The sequence below is a fragment of the Artibeus jamaicensis genome, unplaced genomic scaffold (genome assembly GCF_021234435.1).
Source record: "Artibeus jamaicensis isolate MK-2021 breed Jamaican fruit bat unplaced genomic scaffold, CSHL_Jam_final contig_558, whole genome shotgun sequence".
Taxonomy (NCBI): domain Eukaryota; kingdom Metazoa; phylum Chordata; class Mammalia; order Chiroptera; family Phyllostomidae; genus Artibeus; species Artibeus jamaicensis.
In genome coordinates this window covers 1,472,041-1,497,075 of record NW_026521886.1, presented here as the reverse complement: position 1 = coordinate 1,497,075, position 25,035 = coordinate 1,472,041, and the positions used below count along the sequence as shown (strand labels likewise).

At 39.2% G+C, this 25,035-nt stretch overlaps 1 protein-coding gene across 6 annotated transcripts in view; it reads right to left on the bottom strand.

Moving 5' to 3' along the window:
• Nucleotides 1-7,860: 7,860 nt before the first annotated feature.
• TMEM45A (transmembrane protein 45A) overlaps nt 7,861-25,035 on the bottom strand; it is a 93,758-nt gene continuing 76,583 nt past the window's right edge. For 3 of the 6 annotated variants that reach the window (XM_053670238.1, XM_053670237.1, XM_053670239.1), the window contains 5 exons: nt 21,983-22,174; nt 20,485-20,697; nt 18,876-19,060; nt 12,993-13,138; nt 11,168-11,389 (listed from right to left, as the gene is read on the bottom strand). In XM_053670238.1, the coding sequence (XP_053526213.1) occupies nt 11,239-11,389; nt 12,993-13,138; nt 18,876-19,060; nt 20,485-20,697; nt 21,983-22,172 (885 nt within the window). In that variant the 5' untranslated portion in view covers nt 22,173-22,174 and the 3' untranslated portion in view covers nt 11,168-11,238. Of the gene's footprint in view, nt 8,349-11,167; nt 11,390-12,992; nt 13,139-18,875; nt 19,061-20,484; nt 20,698-21,982; nt 22,175-23,241; nt 23,278-25,035 lie in introns of those variants that run through there. The other 3 variants (XM_053670235.1, XM_053670236.1, XM_053670240.1) reach the window with 2 other exon arrangements.

Sequence of the window (25,035 nt, the reverse complement as noted above, 5' to 3'; positions counted from 1 at the left end):
CAGGAATTATAAAATCACCAGAGATACTCAAACAGAAGTCAAAGTCTCCCCCCTGCATGGGACACTTGTGTGGGGATCTGGGGTGGGGGACTGATGGTCCCTAGACCTAGAATAAGACAGGTGCATTAAGAAGGAACTGAAATATCCGCCATGCAGCAGTGTAACCTCTGAAGTGGGAAGAGCCCTCATGTCTGCTATTAGTAGACTTCCATCCCAGCATGGGCTTGACCTCTAACTGACTGTATGACCCTGGACAAGTCACTAACTCTCTAGTCTCAGCAGCCTCACCTACAATCTTTTTCTTTGACTTTATCTCTTCTTTCTGCTCCTATAGCTCATTTTCCAGTGCTACAGTTCCAGGATTCCTTGGGTGCTACAGTAGAGACAAAAGAAGTATGGTCGTCTTTAGGGAATTATAGTGAGAAGGTAGAATTTATGTGTAGCTAATTAGAGGGGTGAACAGCATGTGATCCACTGTTACTCTGGGATCTGTGCTACCAGATTTTATAGACCGAAAGAGCAGTAGAAAAGAAATCTTGAACTGAGCCTTCCAGAACCGCCAGAAGTTAAGCTGAAAGGAGGAGGGAATTGAGGATAGTTTATCCAATATTGATGTGAAAATTAAAATGAACATGTTTGGGGAACAAAGAGCAAGTCAGCCTGAACGGTACAAGGCTGTGTTGAATGATATGAGAACATAACAACCTATCAAAGTACACTCAGACATGGCCAGATCTTGGTATATTTGGGCCTGATAAACTCTGCTGGGTTTATCAGGCCCAAATATCCCTGACAACTCCCTGAGACCCTGCCCCACCACAAAGGTCTGCAAGCACCCGGTGGGTGGCAGCTAGACTTGGTGTACCCTGGGACATTTCCTGAGTGGCCTCAGACCCAGCACTGGCACTTCAGTTTGAACCTGTATCAGTCTGGTGAATACCATTCACTCCTACCTGGTAAATCACTGAGAACCAACCTCATGAAACTCAAATACTGCCAGAGGCTCTTTCAGTGACTGAGTCGATCAGGCAGCCAAGAGGCATTGGCAGGTGGAGGTGGATCTTGGGGTGCCTTGGGAATTTTGCTGGCATGCCCTTGGTCCCTGTGCCTGTAACAGCTGGCCTAGGTGCACAGCTTGATCCTTCCTGCACACACAAAGGCCAAGCACAGGCAGCCACAAACTTTGGATCGTTTTGTAGCTCCAAACAGGTTGCCCAGGGCAAATCATAGGCAGCGTTTGATGTCAGTCTTTACCAGAGTCCCAGAATCTACGTATGCAGTGGCCAGCTTCAGACATAGGAGAAGGATCCATTAGCTTCACAAAATGCAGATTCAAAGAGAGATCTTGGCTGGCCCCAGACCCTGCTGAGGCAAATTACACTTCATGTAGTCAAACCTGCACAGCAGCTCATACACTGAGGTCAGGGTCAATCCTCACAGTCTGCCAGCCTGAGGGTCAAGCTCATACATGAATGAGCCAATAGCAATCAAGACTCAGTTACAATAGGAGGCCTGCTAACCCAAACTCCTCTCCTGCTCAAACTCTTCCAAAAAAATTCAAGAGGAAGACTGCCAAGCTTGTTTTATGAAGCCAGCATTATTCTAATTCCAAAACCAGATAAAAGGACTACAAGAAAAGAAAATTATAGGCCAATATCCTTGATGAACATAGATGATAAAATCATCAATAATATATTAGAAAACCAGATTCAGCAAAACATTGAAAAGATTACACACCATGATCAAGTGGACTTTGTTCTAAGGATGCAAAGTTGGTACAATATCCACAAATCAATAAATGTGATACACCACATAAACAAAATGAAGGATAAAAACACATGATCATATCAATAGATGCAGAAAAAGTATTTGATAAAATCTAGCACCCACTTATGATAGAAACTCAGCCAAGTGGGAATAAAGGGAGCATACCTCACCATAATAAATGCCGTATACGAGAAACCTACAACCAACTCAACGGGCAAAAACTACAAGTGTTTGCCTTAAGATTGAGAACAAGACAGGGATGTCTGCTTTCACCTCTCTTATTCAACACAGTACTGGAAGTCCTAGTCACAGCTACTGAACAAGAAGAAGAAATAAAAGGCATTCAAATTAGAAAGAAGTAAAACTCTCATTATTTGCAGATGACATGATACTGTATACAGAGAACCCTAAATATTCTACCAAAAAACTACTAGAACTGACAAATTCACTAAAATAGCAGGATACAAAATAAATATCCAGAAATCAGTTGCATTTTTATATACCAATAACAAACTATCAGAAAGCAAGAAAATAATCCCATTTATAATTGCATCAAACATAAAAAGCAGCCCAAGCCACTGTGGCTCAGTTGGTTGGGAATCATCCTGCAAACTGAAAGTTCTGGGTTTGATTCCCAGTCAGGGCACAAGCCTGAGTTTTGGTTTCACCCTATGGTTGGGGTGCATGCAGAAGTTAACTGATGAAATGTTTCTCCCCTTCCCTTTCTTCTCTCCATTCCCCTCTCTCCAGATAGGAAGTACATGAAAGAAAAAATGCAGGGCTACATCAAGTCCAGTAGTCTTTGCTCTTAGAAGGAAATGTATTTAAATATCATAAAAGCTAAAGAATAACAAAATCACATCCAGTGACATGCCAGCCTGGGTGGGGGTTGCAGACTCTCATGAGTAGGGAGGAAAGACAGATGGTTTTAAATGAGACTCCAGTTCAGGGAGGTGCCTGCAGCAGGCTGGGAGACGACCCGCATGAGGGGGTTCAGTGTAGTGACTGTAAAGAACAGATTCAGCATGCACCATTAGGGCCACCGCCGAGAATGCTGTGCCCTTCAGTATCAGCATGAAGATCTCAACCAGTGGACTAGTTCCCCAACATTGCCTGCCATAAGCAAATCATTTCGCTTGTTTTAAAATGGAGATTTAAAATAAGTGTATGAAAATGTGTAAGAGAATCAAAACCACAACACTGATATTTTGTGCTAAGGAACATGTTTAGCATTTTAAGGATTTATAATTTTTGTAATGATTTTCTCTGTGCAGGTTAGAAGTCCCATTTATAAATATGCAATTTAGTACAGATTTAGGCTTGTGATATTAAATTGAATCTTCACTAAGTTTATACACAATATTAAAATAGTCAAGAAAACTTATGTGTCACTACATTTATAAGTTTAATTTATAAGAATTGTGAGGTTAACTTAACTTGGGAAGATCTGTTAGTTGATTGAAGTATTAAGAATACCAAAAATATTTAATTTATAAATACATTTTAAGACATTTAAAGAAAAATCTAATTATCTAAAATTGTGCCCAAACATTACAGTTTTCTTAGTACCAAGTTTTAAAATTTGCTTGAATTATGTAACTTGGGGAGACTTTCAGTGAAGATGGAGTCATAGGTAAAACAGCTCCCCTCCTCACACAACCACATCAAATTACAACTAGACTAGAAAACAACCATCACTCAGAACCATCAGAAATTGAGTGGAATGGAAGTCTGACAGCTATGGAATTAAAGAAACCACATCCATCCATACTGGTAGGAGGGGCACAGATGGGGATGTGGAATGGGCTGTCCCACACCCATGTGTGGTGGATGAAAATTTGAGAGGGATAGCACAGGAGTGAGGGGCCCTAGCCCCACACCAGGACCCTGAGCCCAGGGTTCCAGTAACAGGAAGATAAGTCCCCATAACCTCTGGCTGTAAAAACCAGCAGAGATTGCATCGGCAGAAGAAACTGCTGGGTTCCCAAGCATCTTCTGTTAGAGGACCTGCGCATGAACTTACTCAGACTCATACCCTCTGAGCTCCAGCACTGAAGTAGCAGTTTGCAAGGCACCAGTGGCATATGGAGAAGAAATGAGTATTTAGCATCAGGGCGAGAGCTGGGGGACAGCTTTCTTCCAGACAGCGTGACTGGCAGAGGCCATTGTTCCTTTTTTGAACCCTCCACCACAGAGCCACACAGCCAGTAGGAAGGTGTCATATCTGAGACTCTATCAACCTGGATTACACTGTTTGCCCTGCCTGGTGATTCCCTGAGGTTCTACCTCAACCACCTTATGGGCCTACTTAGGCTGCTAACAGTGACTATTTCTCCTAAGTGGCTTGTCTTCACTCATGCTTCACATTTTCCTAAATACTCTCAAACAAGGAACAGCCAGCCTCAGTGAGCCCCCAGTCCCTGTACCTCTTATTGAGTGACCCAAGGCCCAGCACTAGGAGCAGCCAGCCAAGATTCACAGCTTGGCTTCACCTGGGGATCCTCAAGCCCAGCACAAATAGCAGCCATTTGCAGATTGCTTTGCAGCTCATGTTGGGTAGCCTCGGGCAGAACATAGGTGGTGGCTGACCTTGGCCTGCACCACCTGGGAAACCCCAGAGCCTGAGTACCCAGTGGACAACTACAGACCGCACTGCCCCTACACAGCTGACACTCCCCACAGGATGGAGGTTGGTAGTCAGCGGTCACCATGATTTGAATGATCACAGCTGAATGATTTGAGTATATCCCTCCACTGGCCTGCCAACAGTCATCAAGACTCAACTATAATAGGGGTCTGTACTCAGCCTACATGGAGGATGCACTTCATGCACCCAGCTCAGGGGATGGGGGAGGCTATGCCACTGGACCCTACAGGACACTTACTACATTAGGCCGCACTACCAAGACAAGGAGTCACAGAAGCTCTACATAATAAACAGAAAAAACAGAAGCCGCCAAAATGAGGAGACAAAAAGAAATGGCCCAAATGTAAGAATGGATCAAAAGTCCAGAAAAAGAGCTAAACAAAATGGAGATAAGCAATCTGTCATATGCAGAGGTCAAATCGCGGGTTATAAGGATGCTCAAGGAACTCAATGAGAACCTCAATGGCATAAAAAAGATACAGTCAGAAACAAAGGATACACAAATTGAAATAAAGAATAATTTACAGGGAAACAACAGTAGAGAGGATGAAGCCAAGAATCAAATCAATGATATGGAACATAAGGAAGAAAAAAATAACCAATCAGAACAAAATGAAAAAAGAACCCACCAAACAGGATAGTGTAAGGAGCTTCTGGGACAACTTCAAGAGGACCAACATTCTCATCATAGGGATGCCAGATGAAGAAGAGAAAGAGCAAGAAATTGGAAATCTTAAAAAGATAATGAAAAAAAAACTTCCTTAATTTGGAGAAGAAAACAGACATGCAAGTTCAGGAAGCACAGAGAGTTCTAAACAACATGGACACAGCAAAGCCCACAATAAGACACATCACAATCAAAATGCCAAAGGTTTATTATAAAGACAAAATCTCAAAAGCAGCAAGAGAAAAGCAGTTAGTTATCGAAAGGGAATTCTCATAATACTGTCAGTGATTTCTCAAAAGAAACTTTGCAGTCTAGAAGGGACTGGCAAGAAGTATTCAAAGTGTTAAAAACATGGACCTACAAGTAAAATTGTTCTACCAGCAAAGCTATCATTTAGAATCGAAGGGCAGATAAAATGCTTCCCAGACAAGAAAAAACTAAAGGAGTTCACCATCACCAAACCTTTATTATCTGAGATGTTAAAGAGACTTATTTAAGAAGATTAAACTATGAATAATAAAATGATGATAAATACATATCTATCAACAACTGAAGTTAAAAAAAACTAAGCAAACAAGAACTGAAGAATCATGGATACAGAGAGCATTTTGATGGTTGCCAAATGGGAGGATGATGTGGGGAAATGGATAAAGAGGTGAGAGGATTAAGAAGATAAATTGATAGTTACAGAATAGTCATGGAGAGAGGTAAAGTACAGTATAGGAAATGGAGAAGCCAAAGAACTTACACATATGCCCCATGAACATGAACAAATGTGTGGGAATTGCCTCAGGGAGTGGGTGGTGCTGGATGGAGGGGGGACCAAGGGGGTAAAAAACTAGGACAACTGTAATAGCATAATCAAGAAAATATAATTCTTTTGAGAAAGAAGAACAAAGTAGGAGGGATCACAATACCTGATATCAAACTATTACAAGGCCACTGTAATCAAAACAGCCTGGTACTGGCATAAAAACAGGCACATAGACCAATGGAACAGAACAGAGAGCCCAGAAATCAACCCAACTCTCTACAGTCAATTTGAAAAAGGGGGCAATAACATAAAATGGAGTAAAGATAGCCTCTTCAACAAATGGTGCTGGGAGAACTGGACAGCTACGTGCAAAAAAATGAAACTTGAGCACAAACTTACACCATATACCAAAATAAATTCAAGATGGATAAAAGACTTAAATATAAGCTGTGACACCATTAAAGTCCTAGAGGAGAACATCGGCAAGAAAATCTCAGATATTTCATGCAGCAACTTTTTTACTGATATGTCCCCTAGAGTAAGGAATATAAAGGAAAGAATAAACAAATGGGATCTCATCAAAATAAAAAGCTTCTGCGTGGCTAAAGAAAACTATTAAATTAGCAAGACAACCAACTGTGTGGGAAAACATATTTGCCAATGATACCTCAGACAAAGGTTTAATCTCCAAAATATACAAAGAACTTACACGACTCCACTCTAAGAAGACACCCAACCCAATTAAAAAATGGGAAAAGGACTTAAACAGACACTTCTCCAAGGAGGACATACAGAACATTCAGAGACACATGAAGAGATGCTCAATATCGTTAGCTATCAGAGAGATGCAAATTAAAACCACAATGAGATACCACTTTACACCGGTCAGGATGGCTATCATAAACAAAGCAACAAACAGCAAATGTTGGAGAGGTTGTGGGGAAAAGGGGTCCTTAGTTCACTGTTGGTGGGATTGCAGACTGGTACAACCATTATGGAAAACAGTATGGAATTTTCTCAGAAAAATAAAAAATCCACCTGCCTTTTGACCCAGCAATTCCACTGCTAGGATTATATCCTAAGAATCCTAAAACATCAATTTCAAAGAACCTATACACCACAATGTTCATAGCAGCACAATTTACAATAGCCAAGAGTTGGAAGCAACCTAGATGCTTGTCAGTAAATGAATGGATCAAAAAATTATGGTACATATACACAATGGAATTCTATGCAGCAGGTAGAAAGAAGGAGCTACTACCCTTTGCAACAACATGGATGGAACTGGAAAGCATTATGCTGAGTGAAATAGGCCAGGTATTGAACGACAAATACCATATGATCTCACCTTTGACAGGAAGGATTCCCGAAGCCCCCTTACCTTTTCTATCACGGCAGAGACTGGCCTTTTCAATGAATATTGCACAAAGTTAGCTACCTCCACGCTTAAGTTTTGTCTCAGTGACTCTAGATTTATAATCTGCGACATTCAGAAAGGTCCCCATGACTCACCCAATTCCATTTCCTTACTTCAGAGAGAAGGGCATGGTGATTGCTCAAGCCTTTGAAGCTGGTTAATGGAGGAGCTGGAGTTCGAAACAAGATTTCCTGACTCCACCAGGGTCCATTTAGCCCACAAACTATGCAAGGGCTTTGACTTTCTACCCACAGTTTCCATTAAAGGCCATTCCTTGTTTTAACCCTTCAACTATTTCAGCAGAGGGGATGGTATAGTGGTCCCATTATGCTACTACTGGCCTTTTACTCTCTACATAACTCTCCTTTCCCAGTCTCTGATGGCTTCGCAGCCTTATGTTCTAGGGATCATCCCTTTTATCTTCTCTCAAAGAGTGCACAACTCGGATGGCTCCGGCTCTCTTTCCCCAGAGAACTCAGGTGCTACAGAAAGAGAAGTCTCACAGGAAAAGGAATTTCAGCGCCACACAGCTTTTTCTTCATGAGGTAAAGGTAAGGTGCAGCTGAGCAACAAAAACAAAGATCTGGGGTATCTGAGCCAAGGTTCATGTACTCATTTATTTCTCATCACACCAACAAGATAAACAAGTGTAGTTCCATGTTTAATGAGTTACAAATGGTAGTGAGCCCAGGAACCTTGAGCATATCTACAGGGCAAATAAAACAAATGTGTTTCATGGCATAAGCAACAAACTTTAGATGATGCGGGAAGAGTCATTCCAGGCTCTGACTACCAAGACTGAGTGCAAAATGAACTTCTCATCCAAAGTGTTTTCAAACCTAAAATAAAACATTTAAATTCAAATACTTTAGCAAAATTCTAAATACAACCAGTACACCAAGAATCATTCTTAGCCAAACAAAAGATCAAGAAACAAAACTGTGAATAAAAATAATGCAAAAAAGATAAAGTTCATCCAGAAAGACTAGATGCCCATCAAAATCACATCTCTTCTTCTGATTCTTGTTCTCGTTCAACATTTTTCAGGAGTCCAACTTCTGAGGGGCAGAAACTGTTAAGTCGAAATTTGACCAACCTGAGGAGAATGAGAGGCATCTCATGTTATGGCGTTTAAGATTAAAAGCCCAGAGCAATGCATATGTATAATACCACAAACTCCAAATTATTTGTGCAAATGGGAGAGGCAGCCCAAAAGAGAAGCCCACTTTTGTTTGGCTTTGGTCATCCCTGAAATTTTCTTGTGGATTAAAGCAGGGTACAATAAGTAAACAGATGCAATATAGCTTTTGAATGCAAAACATGATTATTTAATTAGGTATCTTCTGATGCCTCATTATTCATAACTTTTATCATTTCTAAAACAAAGAAGAGACTCTCTGGGCTGTAGCTGATCCAGAAGGAACCAAGCTAAGCCAAGCTTTTCCAAGTCTGCACCTGGCTGTGTATTGCAAGTGGGAGCCCTCTTCAGAAAGAAAGTGCACAAGGGCATCTCCTTCCAATGTCAAATCTGGGCTGTGTTGCAGCCCCCACTCACACCGTTGGAGAGGTGCTTTTGTGCAAGCCATAGGCAGCTGTACTGCCTAGGATGGTCCACAGTGAATTAGGAAGTTAGAAGTGCAATCTACCCTTGTGACTATTCTCACAGATTAAGATAATCTGTAGAATTGGGGGAAGCAGCAATTATAATTTTTGACATGGGGAGATGCTGTTTAGCAGCGGAAACTTAGCAGACCCTCCCCTTTTCTGATGTAATGAGAACTAGAAAAAGTTTTTTCTGTGTATGATTATTTGTGAAGACATTGTGCTCTGACCATATCAATAAAACATATTTAATTCCAGAAATACATAGGAATATGCAAACAAACTTGATAAACCAAATTATCAAAAACTATTCTTGTTTTATGAAAAACTTCACCAGCCTATCTGCATCTTTACCCTTATTTTCTGCCTTCCTTCTTCTTCCAGTGAAAGTCTAGCCTGCTCCCATCAACATGCATTGTCTTTACTTGTGCTCTGAATCCTCTAGAATATAAGCTTCATGAGAGCAGAGACCTTATCTTATTTACTGCTATAACCCCAACCAAAGTCTAAAACAATTTCTGGCCCATAATAGTGGCTCAATACATAGTTGATAAATCAATGGCCTTTGGGGCAATCTGCCCGGAGTTCATATTTCTTACCTCTTCATAGATCATTCATAATTCTTCACTAACTGGCCCAGTACATAATAACAATTGCACAGTACTCAGTAATATCTGTTGACTCATTAGGAGCCAAGAAAAACTCAATCATTTGTCCTGATTATTCATGGACAATTGATGTTGCTTTCAATGTCCTCAACTCTTCAAGGCATTGTTCTCATGAAAGGCTAATAGTCTGAATTTAAAGTCTGGGGCAGAATTTGTGTCATTTTTTTAAACCCACACAGTTATTTCCACATTGTACAACTTCAATGAATGCTAAATGAAATGGATTAACTAGTCAATTCATTCACTAGGTTCATTCCTGGTAACTTTTGTGGAAGATGAAACAAACACATGGCCTCTTGTTACAAGTAATTGTTAACAGAGACCCTAGTGATTTCTCCTGTCTCCCTTTCCTCCCCTCTGGACTGTATCTGTGGTGGTGACAAGCCGCCAAGATGAGGAAGGTTCAGACACTCTAAACAGGCTTTATCTGCACCCTGTAGCTCTAGGCATAAGCCACTGGAAACAGACTGAGGAATGGAGTAAGAACAGAACATACAAATAATTTCTAGGTCCTGGAATGAGGCAAATGTAGGGAAACAAGGTCAAGGTGTGTCTGGGCTTTTGTCCCCATATGTTCTGCTAAATTAGTATAAGAAAGAGCTGAGATTCTGGGTGTACTTCAGACTTGATCTGGAAATCAAACTTCTAGAAGAGAAACTATCACATGCCTGGACTTTCATCATCTCTAGTTTGTTCTTCAAAACAGCTCACATATATCATTGCTTGGAAAACCAACCTGGAGATGGGCAACATTTCCCAACTCACAGAGAGCACTTTTGAAATACTTCTGTGCAAGAGGTATTTAAATATGAAATACAGTAAAACATGTAATACTATCTCCAAACAGACAGGTTTCTCCGATGAGCTGTCATAATCAAGGCTGTAGGCCTGGGACTGGATGAGGCAATCTTTGAACTCTCATTCCAGAAAATGGGATTACAGCTTCACTTTTCAGATACTTTCAGGATAGTGGCTCCCTAACTCCATTTTGCTCCCTTGGTGATCTTTGAGCCACGTCAAACAGTCTCTGACACAATGTCCTGAAACCCATCACCTGTCACTGAGTCATAAAGCACTCGACAGGTCAAGCCCTGACAAAGAGATTTTCAAAGCTCCTTAGGATTACAGGACAGAATTGGCCAGCTATGTGACCTTACTGCAAGTCAGTACTGAATCTTCACGATGTTTTTTAAGCTACTACTTAAGTTCATATCAAAATACATCAGAACATGAGCTCCCGGCCTTATATTTTCAACAGCAATATGAAAACAAAGCTTAAAAGCATATAAAACATGATTTCCCAACAAATGAAGTCTAGGTTCAAGTAACTCTGAAAGAGATCTATTAAAATAGATCAAATGTTCATTGAGTACCTACTATGTGTTTGACAGTGTGTCAAGAGCTGTGAGAAATATGAACAGGGTCTTTTCCCCATGACAACACAACCTAGCTAACCGATAAGACTGGTGTGCGCTAAGCTTAAACATCGCATGATAGATCACAATTGTTAAAATGTGTGGTAGAGATTAAAGTGCTATAAAAACTCATGAAGAGAGATAAGCAAGGGCTAGAATAATGACAGAAGTTTTTGTCGATGAGATAAGCATTTAATTTGGATATGCCAGATACAAAAGGCTAAAGGGAGGACACTCAGAGGTTGAAAAAATAAACATGGGTTTCTGTTTTCTAGAGAACTGTAAGTGGGTGTGAGAGTCCTTAGGGGTCTGAAGGTTTTTGAAACAGGAAAAGACAGTAGTCTTCTTTTGACTCTGGAAATGAGCCGACACGCAGTAGAGAGGCTCCCTGAGTGCCGGCATTGATCTTGGAAGTTGCCCAGCCCCTAAGGAGATGAGGCCCAGATGTCAGCCTAGAACAACAGAGGAAGAAGCCAAGTTTCACTCAGCCAGCCTTAACAACCAGCTCATGCACATATTTTGGGGGGTAGGGGCAGAAATGGAATAGGACTAATAGGAATTAATCAACGAGAAGATAAAATTTCCCTGCACCCAAAGCACTTACACCTCTAGAAAGAGGCAAACACAGATCAGAGTGGGCTCACCCGAAGCCTAGCAGAGACATGTGGGAGCCATTTTCTTAATGGTTTCCTTACTCAGAGAATCAACACCAAAGCTGTTTCAGAAGCTCAAAGCGCAGAGCAGGAGAGGTGACATGGGACACAAGTCTAGAGAGAAAAGTGAAAAGTAGCTTTGGCCAAGGCTGAGACCCCACTAGGCCAGAAGCAGCTCCTGCCTTTTACGGAGAACCCACCATCCAGGTACTCTCCAATACAGTGTTCACTATGAATGTGTACGTTTAAATCAATTAAAGTTAATGTGGCACTAGGAACATGGTGACATGCTCAATAACCACACATAGCTCATGACTACCATAATAAAGAAGGCAGATGAAGAATATTTTGATCAGTGCTGAGGTCTGAAGGATTAGGTATGGGAGACTGCGTGCCTCGTAGTTAGGATAGGCCAGGCCAATTGACTGTGGTTTGACATTAGCTACCTTAGAGAGAGGACTTATGTTCCCTGCTTCCTGGTACTTCTCATCCTTCAAACTGCAGCTTAATTCTCAATTGTGAGGGGCATCCTCTGAATTCCAGAAGTGCTTTATTCTTCCAGTATTTCCACTTACTGCATTGTACTTAAATTATCTGCCTCTCCCCATAAGGTCTATATTTATGCACTTTCGATACAGAAGAAAAAGGAGAAGAATAAGAATAACAAAAAGAACTTCCACTGAGCTCTTATAAACTGCCTGAGCAGTTTAAATACATGATCTTATTGCGGTACAATTATTGTCCCCAATTTGTAACAAAAAAAGGACACAAAAACAAAAGAAGAAAAATTGAGACTTAACAGGGCTAAATAATCTGCCTGAAGTCATACAGCTGATAACAGGAGAGCTGGGAATCTGTGTTCTTATCAGTCAGCTCTGTTGCTCCTCACCCATCACGAATCATTGTATTAGGGTCCCTGTAAAAACATGCACTGTCCCACAAAATCTTACTTTTAGAATATCAGAGTATGTGTCAAATTAGTCAGGTACTCAAATTCAATGAGAGACAAAAACGTTGGTCATAAGGGAGACACCAAGCATGGGAAGTGCTATAAGTGATGTCCACATGGGCAAACAGGGAGCTCACTCACTGCAGGTGCGGGGAGGACCATGTATAAGAGGGACCGGTGTGTGCAAAGGCATGGAGGCACAGGAGAGGCAATGAAGGGTGATTCACAGATCAGAGGCACAGCAGAGACACTGCCGAGCTACTCTAATGTTAAGCCAGCCTTTATTCTTTGTACTGGCAATTTCTGTGTTTGCAGTTAATTTTCTTCTATATCACTCTGTCTTGTGGAATGCTAAAAATTAAATTCACCTTTGAATTTTAAGTGCAATACTATCAAGTCTTGTCGGTCATACACCAAGCAACAGAACTTCCATAAACAAAAATCATGACTTACCAGATGACAAAAGCATAAATCACTCCAATGATGATAAAGCTGAAAGCATAATGCCAACAAAGGCATATGGTGAGAAACATAATGTTTTCATGATCCATTAGGTCCCATGCAGGACCTCCAGTGGGGGGATAAAGGACAAAACCAATCTGCAATTTAAAACAAAAAGCACACATGGAAATAATCAGCTACTTTTCAAAATGCCCAGTTTCAAGATTAATGGGAGCTAAGACAACTCCCTTATCTGAAATATTACAGATAAGACATCAGGTTTTATTGCTTGTTTTAGTAATATAGACAGTACCTAGTAGTTCTTGCAAAAAGAAATTAAGGACATGTTTTTGCAAAAAGAAATTAAGGACATCTTAAGATCAATTTCAAAATATGAATAGTAATCATCTCTGGAGATTGGTAGATTTTCAGAGAATGTGCTTTGGGTTGCAAGTTGTAGGTTTCACCTGGTACAACTAAATTTTTACCAGGTTTTACCTGGTAAAATTTTAGAGTACAAATAGGTTTTAAAATAAGTAAGTGCCCACAGTTAACACTATAATCCATGATGAAAACCTGCAAGATTTCCCCCTAAGATTAAGACAAGGTATATGATTTCACCATTTCTATTCAACATTATACTAGAAATTTTAGTCAGAGAAACTAGGCATGAAAAATAAATAACATCTGGGTGACAAATCTAGAAGTAAAATTACCTATATTCACAGATGACATGTATATAAATGTCCCTGAAGAATCCACACAAAAATATATTAGAGCTAACAGTCAGTGTATTTGTAAGATACAAAAATCAACATGTGAAAGTCCATTGTATTTTCATACACATGCAATGAGCAAACCAAAAATTAAATTAAGAAAACAATTCCACTTGTAATAGCATTGGAAAGAATAAAATATTTGGAAATAAATTTAATAAAGGAGGTTCAAGACTTACACACTGAAAACTACAAATTATTGTTGAAAGAAATCAAAGATGATCTAAATAAATAAAAGTACATCCCATATTTATGGACTGATTGATTTAATATTGTTAAGATGGCAATAACACTCAAATTAAGCTAAAAATTCAATGCAATCCCCACCAAAATCCCAATGGCCTTATTTTCAGAAATGGAAAGCTGATCCTAAAACTCACATGGAATTGCAAGGGATCAAGAATAGCCAAAACAACCTTGAAGAAAAAAGTTGTAAGACTTACACTTTCTAATTTCAAAACTGATTACTTCTAGGCTCTCAATTTTCTCTCATTGGTTCATGTGCCTGTTTTTCTGCCAATAGCATGCTGTTTTGATCATCATTGCTCTGTAGTATAATTTGAAGTCAGGTAATATGACACCTCCAGCTTCATTCTTTTTTCTTAGGATTGCTTTGGCTAATCAGGGTCTTTTGTAGTTCCCTACAAAGCTGATGGGTTTTTTTGTTCTATTTCTTTTTAAAAAATAACATCAGATTTTGATGGGTATTGCATTAAATCTGTATATTGCTTAGGTTAATACAACCATTTTAACAATGTTGATTCTCCCAATTCATAACACTGAATATCTTTGCATTTCATTGTGTCTTTTTCCATCTCTTTTAATAATCCTTTGTGGTTCTCAGTATATAGGCCCTTCACATCCTTTGTTAAGTTATTCCTAGGTATTTTATTCTTTTGGTTGGAAATGCAAAAGGAATTAGCTTTTTTATTTCTTTTTCTGAAATTTTATTGATAGTACATAGAAAAGCAGTGAACTTTTGTACATTAATTTTGTATCCTACAACTTTACAAAATTTGTTTATTGTTTCTAATAGTTTTTTTGGTGGAGTCTTTAAGGTTTTCTATGTACAGAATCATGTGATCTGCAAAAAGTGACACTTGTACTTCTTCTTTCCCAATCTGGATGACTATTATTGTTTTCTCTTGCCTGACTTGTCACTAGGACTTCCAGCACTATGTTGAATAAGAGTGATGAGAGTGGGCATCCTTGTCTCGTTCCCAATCTTAGAGGGAAAGCTCTCTGTGTTTCACCATTGAATATGATATTGTATTGACTGAGGGTTTGTCCTATATGGCCTTTATTATGGTGAGGTACTTTCCTTCTATACCCATTTTATTCAGTGTTTTAATCATGAATTGATGTATCAAATGCTTGCTTGCATCTGCTGATAAGACCATGTGATTTTTACTCTTTGTTGTGTTTATGTGGTGTATCACATCAATCAATTTGCATGTGTTAAACCATCCTTGAGCCCCTGGAATGAACACCACTTGAACATGATGTATTATTTTCTTAACGTATTGTTGTATTTGATTTGCTGTATTTTGTTTAGGATTTTGCATCTGTAGTCATCAGAAATGCTGGTCTGCAGTTTTCTTGTGTGTGTGTATTATCCGTGCCAGGTTTTGGTATCAGGGTTACATTAGTTTTATAAAATGTGTTAGGAAGTGCTTCCCTTCTTCAATTTTTTGGAAGAGTTTGAGAAGGACAGGTATCAAATATTCAAATGCTTGGTAGAATTCACTAGTGAAGATATTTGATGTGGACTTCTCCTTTGGGGAAGGTTTTATTTTGTTTTGGATTGCTTTGGTTTTTGAAAGTTAGGTGATAGTTTTAAAAGCTTTACTGAGACATAAATGACAAACAATAAATTGCCTGCAGTGAAAGTATAGTTTGATGGGTTTTGTTTTAATTTCCTCACTGTTAATCAGCCTATTTAGATTTTTCAGTTCTTCATGATTCAGTCTAGGAATTTATCCATTTCTTTTAGATTATTGAATTTGGTGGCGCATAGTCTTTCATAGCATGATCCTTTGTATTTCTGTGATGTCTGTGGTAACTTCTCTTTTGTTTCTGATTTTGTTTATGAGTCTCATGGTTCTAAGAGTCTGTGCATTTTCTCTAATGTCTTTATATTTTCTCTAATGTCTTTATTTTTATGCACTTGTTTAAGCATATATGGAGAAGTAAAGAGAGGAAAAAATACAGTGAGAAGCAAATCACTGTAACATTATTAACTTGAGACAGTTTTGCCCATAAACATTCATACATCACACATTGCAACAAAACATGGAAGCATGTTAAATTCTCCGAAGGCTCCAGACTTTTCTTTCACTTTCAGCAGAATCTAACGGTCTCATCCTTTCCTATGTGAACCCTTCCTTTCCTGCCAGTGTGTGTTTGCACTGATGTTAAATATTCATTTTTCCTCAAAGCTTCACATGTTATAGAGTCTGGCCACCAGGTTAAAAAAAAACTAGTCTAGACATATTGATAAGTAGGAAAAATTTTAAATAATCACAGATTTATGCCCCAAAACTTCAACCTTGTAGTTCTTCCTCAGAAAAGTTTTGGGGAAGATAAGAAAGCATTATTTCTCTGCCAAAAGGGACAACATTAAACCTGTCAACTCTCAGCTGTGACAGCTCACACCTTCCTCCCTCAAATATCTAATTAATTATTAATGGAACACTAATTAGTTTAATTCTGCACTTTATTATTTTTTCTTCAACTCTCTTTTAGTTTCCCTTTTGTTCTTACTTCCTAGCTTCATTTTTGAATATTTATTTCTTAAACAAATTTGATGTAGTAAATGTATGCAGAATCCCAACCCCTCCAAAACACAATATACTTTCTTTTCACGTACATGGAACGTTTGCTGCCACTGACATCGGCAATGTGCCAAATGAGGTCTCAACACATTTCAACGAGTATAAATTCTCGGGCTCAAAGCAATTAAGTTGGAAATGAACAGGAAGAAGAAAGAGAATATTTCTGGAAACTTAAGAGTACACTCGTAAATAATTCATATATTACAGAGGAGTGGATTGAGCTGGGGCTGCAAGACAAAGGGTGACCAGTTCAATTACCAATCAGGGCACAGCTTTACTAGGTTGTGGGCCAAGCCCCCAGTAGGGGGCGCATGAGAGGCAACTACACATTGATGTTTCTCTGCCTCTCTCCTTCCCTTCCTCTCTCCCTAAAAAATAAATTTTAAAAAATCTTTTTTAAAAAATTAAATAAAAATGAAAGTACATGAAAAATGCAACATTCAAGATTGCCCAAGATGACTATCATATATTGAGTCTTATGGGAAGTAAATATAGTAGTATGTAGAAGAAAATCTATAGCCTTAAGTATATCTAAGAACAAGAATGAAAATAAATGAGCATTCAATTAAAAAAAACTAAAAAAAAGAGAAGAATATAGTCTAATAACAAAGCAAAAACCGAAAATAAGGAGAAATTCACAAACCCACGACTATAATATAAAACTTAAACAGACCTCCAACAAAAAGTGAGATATGAATGGGATGAAGGGATTGAGAAGTACAGACTGGTCTTCACAAAACAGTCATGGGGATGTAGAGTATAGAATAGGGAATATTGTCAATAATACTGTAATATTATAATAACTATGTATGGTGCTAGGTGGGTACTGAAAATATCAGGGAGATCACTTTGTTAAGCATATGGTTGTCTAACTACGATGCTGTACATCTGAAACTAACACAAAGCAATATAGAATATCAACTAATGTCATTGAAAACATTTTAAAGGAATACAGAATATGTAAACAATACAGTTAAAGTGTTCCAAAAGCCTGGCATCATCCCTCACCTTAAGAGAAACACTTTTTTTCTTTTCATTCCACTGGAACTAAAATATCCAGTATCCTTGATATTTTATCTGTCATTGTTACATGTTTGAAACAGAGGCAATACACCGAAATATAAACTCACTGTGTCATCTTGACCAGAAGTTACCCCCTTTACACTCTAGCTTTATTTTTGTCTGTGAATAGGCGATAACACATGCACACGGTGACATCCCAACCAGGAGAGAGAGAATGCATAAAAATGTTTTCTATTTTGTTGCATTTAGGATCTCAGCAGATGATAAAAATCTAAAAATGCAACTTCTGTATAAACTGGTTAAATTCACCAATTATCAATTTTATCTCATTATAGGACATGTTTTATTTGTTCTTTATTTTTTTCTTCAAAATAGACTTTAAATTTAGCCCCTCTTCACTAGTCTCTGCTCCGACAGCCTTTCTACTCCTGCACATGCTTAAACATCATGTTTCCTCGCCTGTTCTGGTGTCTCTCCCCACTGCCTGCCAATGCCTTCTTCTCAATTCCTCGTGCGAATTCAAGTCCCTGAAATAACTACAAGTTCTCAAATCCCACTCTCTGGGGACTAAAAATCACTTCTAAGAAGTCTTTACTGATTAAATTACATTGACTTTTCACCTCAGACATTCTTTCCATCTATAGATAGATATATTGGATTATGATTTCCAATCCTCTATAACATGTATGTTCACTGAATACAGTTTTCCAACAACACAGCGAGGTCAGGGATTTGACAGAGTAAAATGTAAAGAACCTGGGATTTTCGGTCAGATACCCCCATTTAGATTCTAGTTCCATTACCGGGCGAGTGCTGGGTCTCTCTGATAATACCTAACTTACAAGGTGTTGTGAGGACACAATGAAACAATGTGTGTGACAGTGCTGAACGGTGGCTGGCGTATACTTGTTTATCAATAAATAACTGTTTCCTCCATTCCCTGCCTTTCATATATTTCTCGAACTTATTACCCATTAGTCTGAAAGTTGCTTTAGCATCAGGAACTGCTTCCCACTCAGAGCTCCAGCTCAGAGTTCCCCCATAGTAGAAATTCAGGTATGTGATAAAGATGCACACACCCGACTCCCTTCCCCACTGCTCTCTCATTGCTCTTACCGGGGCTGTGGTCAAAGGCCCACGTTCTCACCACAGCAGCTCATCAGAAGGAAGTCTCTGGGCTCTGGAGCAAAGTGCCCCACCAAACAAAGAGAGAAGGCTATAGGTGAAGACACTAGGTACATTGACTGGAGGCCCCAACTCACCTGCCAGAACCAGCTTCCCTGAAGCAGGACAAAGCTTATACGCAGTAACTCCAAAAGTACATTATGGCGCACAAGGAACTCCAAGAAAGCAAAAAGGCCTGCCAAACTGACGACCAAGACCAGTAGCTGGTGCACAAAGATGTCCAGTATTTCCCGACCGTGAGTGTGGTTGTAGAAAATAAAAGCTGATGGAGGAAAACAGTTTGTCTTGTTTAATGAAATCTCTCTCTCCCTCCCTCCCTCTCTCCCCTCCCCATCTTCCACAGAGCTTTATACATACACACATTTGTCCACTGCCTGGTGCCCACTGCTTCTCAGCTTCTCACAATAACGGCATTTTAGGAGTCATTGCTACCTCTTTAGGATGGAATCTTTGAAATCTAACACTCCTTTTCCCTTCCCCAGCCTTTATTCTTTCCTCTAACACATCATGACATGTTCAACTAACTGAATTTCCAAGCATCTTCTATGCAGGATGAATAGTAACCATGTGGGTGTGGGGAGCAGGAGTCAGGGCCAGTACACAGAGGAAGGAGGACAAAACCTCGGCTTCAGGAATTCGGTCCCTTGGAGGAAGCATGTGTGTACAGAAATCATAAGACCTCTGGAAGCTCCCAAGAAGTAGAAGCTAACCACATTTTTAATCGCATGGAAAAAGTACAGCTTTATCCTCTTTTTTATTTAGTTGAAAAAGAAAAGATGTTTATTTGAAGTATTATAACACCCTGTGATTCAGACTCTTGGTTGTTGGTGCCCACCTTCTATCTAGCCCTTGTTCTCAAAGAGAGGTTGGCAAAAGTTCTTGGCTTCTTATGTGGGAGGCAAGATGGACAGTGAGGAAAGGACTGCCTCCTGGTAATTTGGGGCTTTTTTAGTTCCACAGTCGATCCATTCCTTACAAATTTAACAGTAAATGAAAATGAATCATTAAACACTTGTTTTCAGTGTTTCCCCATATAGTAACAGGGAGACCAACTGAACAAAAAAATGCTGTTCTTCTTTAATCTCTCAAATGCAGGACCTCACATTTTTATGAGACTGAATCCTTTGACCCCTACTTACCGTGTCATGGTGGAGTGTTACTATGTCAGTATTTAAAAGGCTAGTTAGCAGATGGGAGAAGCTACTCTGCTCTGTCATCTCATTTTGAGATATTCAGATATCACTATTCTGAGCTCAGTTTCACATTTCTTATCTTTCTTTCTTTTTTTTTTTTTTTTTTTTGAGATGTCAGCTTTTATTTCTTTTTTTTTTTTATGGGTGTTCAAGTACAGTTGTCTCCATTTTCCCCTACCACTTTTAAAAACAGAAATAATGATAATCTCCATGATAACCCAGAGATAAAGAACCATGGCAGCGGGTTCTTCAAGACAGTTGGGGAATGTGAACAAGGCACTTTGAATGATTGTGCTTGTTCCGTTTTACTAAATGAGTCAGCGAGGAGGAAAAAGTCTTTGGCATCTGCCTGGGATATCACCTAGTTCAACATGGCCCAAACTGATAACCCTACGGACCAAGGCTATGCCAGGACACTAAAAATATAGCATAAAGAGTTAGACAAATATGCAGTAATAGGGAAAGGTTCAGGAAAATACTCACTCATACTTACCCTCCACTAATAAGGCGTTCGACAGCATTAACTTGGTTAAAGAGGCTGGGATTGAACTGATGGTAGAACATAAGATGTTTGCCACACCCAGCAGCCCAAAGAAGAAATACATGGTGGTGTGATGCCAACCCAGCAGCTGGACCCACTGGCCTTTTTTATAGTCATACAAAGTCAGGTGGGGTCCTCCAACAATAAACTGTTCCCCCAGCATACCTGTGGAAGAACATGTTAAAGTCTTAGCAACTCTCTGTAACTTTAGCAACAAAGCAGGAAGATGCAGGAGCATTAGCTCATGGCTTAGTCCAGTCTAGGGTCCTTTCATGACATTAATTCCTCTTTCTGGGCTGTTCCCTAACAGATGAACACTTGTGGTTTGAGCTTGTTTTAGAGGTTCAAATATTATTTTGGATAATCACTTTCAATCAAAGATAATCAGTTTAATCAAAAAGGTATCTCAGATCTTTGAAGCTGAAGACCTTAGTTCCGTGACCAGGTTCACAGATGATCTCAATTCTTATTTTATTAATCTAATGACGAAATAAACCCTGGATGATTTGGGGTCCAGGGTGTATAAGATCAGTCCCACAGAGGATGATTGCTTCTTTCTTGTACACTGTGTCTCTGGGTAGCTGCCACAAAATAGGAAGCTGTGCTTGGTTCAGCATAAAAATGCCAGAGTTCAGCTTTTCTGCAATTAAAGATAACTGAGAAAGCACAGCCAGATACAGCCTATGGTCTAGTCAGCTACACAGACAGTTCAACTTTCTTAAACTTGTGGCTTTATATATTAATCTAAAAAAATTGGCATGGAAATTTCTCTCTTAAGAAGTGGTTGCTTTGGAATTTGATACGCAGAACAAAGACCTATTGCCATGAATTAGGCATGAAGAAATCCAAAGGAACATTATGAAGTTTTGCCATTCATAAAGGAGAGACTGAAGTGAAATTCTAAAAACACAGGACACTCCCACAGACTCTTACAGTCAGTGGAAAGGCCTTGGAAGTCACCTGACCCAACTTCCCTCTCCAGTTCAGAAACAACACAACAAGGATGAGTGCATGAGGCAAGCCCTCTTCAGCCTAACCCTCCACACAGCCTACCACCAATGCTTATTACTGAAGCCTTCCCATAATCACTTGATTATTCAGGCGTTATTTTGAAAAATGGTCTCTGATAAAGTTTAGTCTTTCAGGAATCAGAATAACTGGCATAAAATTATTTCAGAGGCTCCAGCCAATTGTATAAAGGAAATCAACCTTGAGTAGATAGACAAGTTAATTACTATGACTAACTCATTAAGGAACAAACCTTTGTATAAATGTGAAGCATCACTTTCTAATAACTGTATAAGACCGCAATTACAATGAGAATATATGTTCAGAGATATTGTCAAATAAAAATTTCATTTTAGCAATTTCTTGAATTGATATTAAATCTTCTCTTTGCATGGGATAATACCCTAAAGGAGAAAATGGAATACAGAAATAGTCTACTCACCAGTTAAAGCCATGCAGATTATTATGATTCCCTCCACAATGTCTATTCGATGGAATAATGCTTTGGAACCAAGATAGGAAGTCCGCTTGTGCCTTTTGCAGGCATACTTCAGAACAGACTTTAGAGTCCAACAAATGCCTATGATGTAGAAGAAGGTTCCAGGAAGGGCATGACCTTTGAAACTCCCCATGTCTACAAGATAAGAACATATAGAAGATGGAGAGATTTTATTTCCAGAATTTAGCCAAAATGTCATGTATTCTCTATCTTCTTATGACTATGGATACACCACTGACTCAGAGGAAATGATAAAATGGTATTACTGTAACAGTAGGAGATCCACTACAATACCAAAACCAATAAGAAAAAAATTCACAGTCTTTGAACACCTACCTTGTTCAAGGCACTGTGCCAAGTGTCTTACATGAGATCTTTTTCACCTGATTTTTACAACACACCTACCCATGAATGAGAGACCAATTCCCATTTTCAACTGGGATACAGGCAGAGAGAAGTTAAATGACTTACCTGAATCTCACAACTATTATGCAAAAATTTCATTGTTTTTAGCAGGAAGCCCAAAAGGATTTCTCATGCATATTTGAAGAAAAATAATATTCAAGTTTTATGTTTATGTTTAAAACTTGACATGATATAAAATTGCCTACACATTTTTTAAGTAGGTAACTCAAAATATCAAGAATTAAAATGTTTGCAAAAAACTATTAGTGCCCATCAACTGTCTGTGTGCTCCTCTACACACTTTTCCCAGCCTCTCCTCCCATTCCATCAGAACCACATTCCTAGTTCTGGCCAAAGGACTATGGCATTTATCACTTTCAGGCTGAGTCAGTCAGCAGCCTACCTGACTCCATTCACTCTCCCCCCCTGTCTTGCCCATCTTGACATGGTATGTCTGCAACACAGAGGATGACCAACCAGCCTGTTTCAGATTTTGCAAGAAACAACCTTTGATTGTGCCAGGTCATTGAAATATTGACGTTTAACAGCTTAACCCAGCTGGTGACCCAGATGGCTATGAGGCCAAAGAAACTGAAAATTCTATTTACACAATCTTGCATGTTGGAGCAATAACAAACAGAAATGTCAGAAATGTCTTCCATTCTTGGTCAGTGCTACAGAAAACAGTCTCAAATTATGTAGGTTTTGAATTAATGTGAGCAGCCCTTTGTTCAAATATATTGTGCCATCAGTGAAACACTGAAGAAAAAGTTCAGAATTGTCCTTGTAGATCTTACTGTGAAAGGAGACTTCAGTGTTTCCCTGGCCCATCAGAGTTCTTTATCTCCGTGGGTGGGTATCGGGCCTCTCAATTCAGGGCAGACCCCTTTGGGTTACTTCCACATCCTTCTCAGGCAACCATGAAGTTTCAAAGGGGAACTGTGAGACCGACTCATATGACAAAATACCCAAGACCCTAAATGGACATTTCAGCACAGTCCTGGCTCGTGCAAACCATCCAAGAGACTGACTCCATATTATCACATAGCATGAAGTGCAGGTTCTTGTTCTAACTCAGACTCTAATTAGTAGCATGGTTTGAGGCATGTCTTTAACCTCTTTAAGCCTTAGCTCTTAATAAAAGAAAGAGGTGGCCTAGATAATACCTGGAGTTCCTTCCTGCTCTAGCATCCTGTGATTCATTATCCTAACCACCATCTTTATCACAGTGTTACTGAGTTCTCCTGTTTGTTTTGGTTTAGGTAACCCTATGGAATTGAATAATACTGCTGTGGTGGATTAAAAAAATACATTCACACTGTAAATTATTTTAACTTCTCTGGCAAAAAATAATATGTTTTAAGGAGCCTTATCGGTATTATATTCCTTGGTACAAGGAACCCACTTTCAGGAATTTATCCTAAGATATAATTGGAAATATAGGCACCAAATTTTAGACATAGAATGTATGTCTAAAATTAGAAGAATAATTAAATAAATTTCATAGCCCCTAAAAAGTTTTCAAATAATTTATATAAGAGGGAATATACGTAGTGGAAAGAATAGGATTTTTCAAAACGGAGAAGGGGCTTTGGATTTAGACTAACCAGATGTGAAGCCCAACCTCATCATTTACTAGGCTACATGACTGAGGGCAAGTCTTTCAACCTCTCGGTGCTTCACTTCTCCCTTCTATGAAATTGGACAAGTAACAGTACATACCTAGTAAAATTAAAGTGAGTTACTCCAAAGCAACTAACCCGTACTAAGAAGTACTAAATATGCTTATGTTATTCTCGATCCACTCAAAATGCCAAAGTAAAACAAAAGTAAACCCAGATTAAAACTTTTAGGTATTTAGGTAAAAAAGTTACGTGTTAACTGCAGAAAAGCAAGAAGCATGTAGATAATTTTCTTGGCCATTATTCATGTCCAGTCTAACGCATTTCTTCTGCTGTTGTCTTAGAGGGTCACTGGAATCTCCTGTGCTTATTTAATTTCTTGACCGCAGTTAGAAAATAGGCTTCTTGAAAGCAGGGACCATAAACCTTCCTTTCTACTCCCCGTTGGGCTGGGATAGTGCCATTAAACACTATGAAGTTCTAAATCAACAAGAGTACAACTAAGCCCTTCTTATAATACACAACAGTTTATTTAAAAAATATCTCCATTCCAATGTCTCAAAGTGTGCTCATAGTCAACATCCCCCCAAACTGAACCAATTGTAGTATACACTCATCACCACCAGAAAAATGTTTCTCCCCAGTTAACAATTTTGGTTAACACCACCCTTCACCCACTCACTCAAATTCAAAGTATGAAAATTACCCTAGAATTCCCCTACAGCCCTGCAAACCAATTAGTTATTGAGACCGATTGTTTCTACTGCCTTACCCTCCCCGCCCCAAATTTGGCAACTTCCCCTAACTGCTTAGTTCTGCCTGCTTAGGGAATCCTCCGTGACGGCCACACAGGAGAGAGGCCCTCTTATTCCTTATCGAGGTACCCAGCTCTCACTTTAGTGAGCTCTTTGTGTGATCATTATTGAAGGTCTGTCCTCTCCACTGGCCTCTGTGTTCATTACTGTAGGT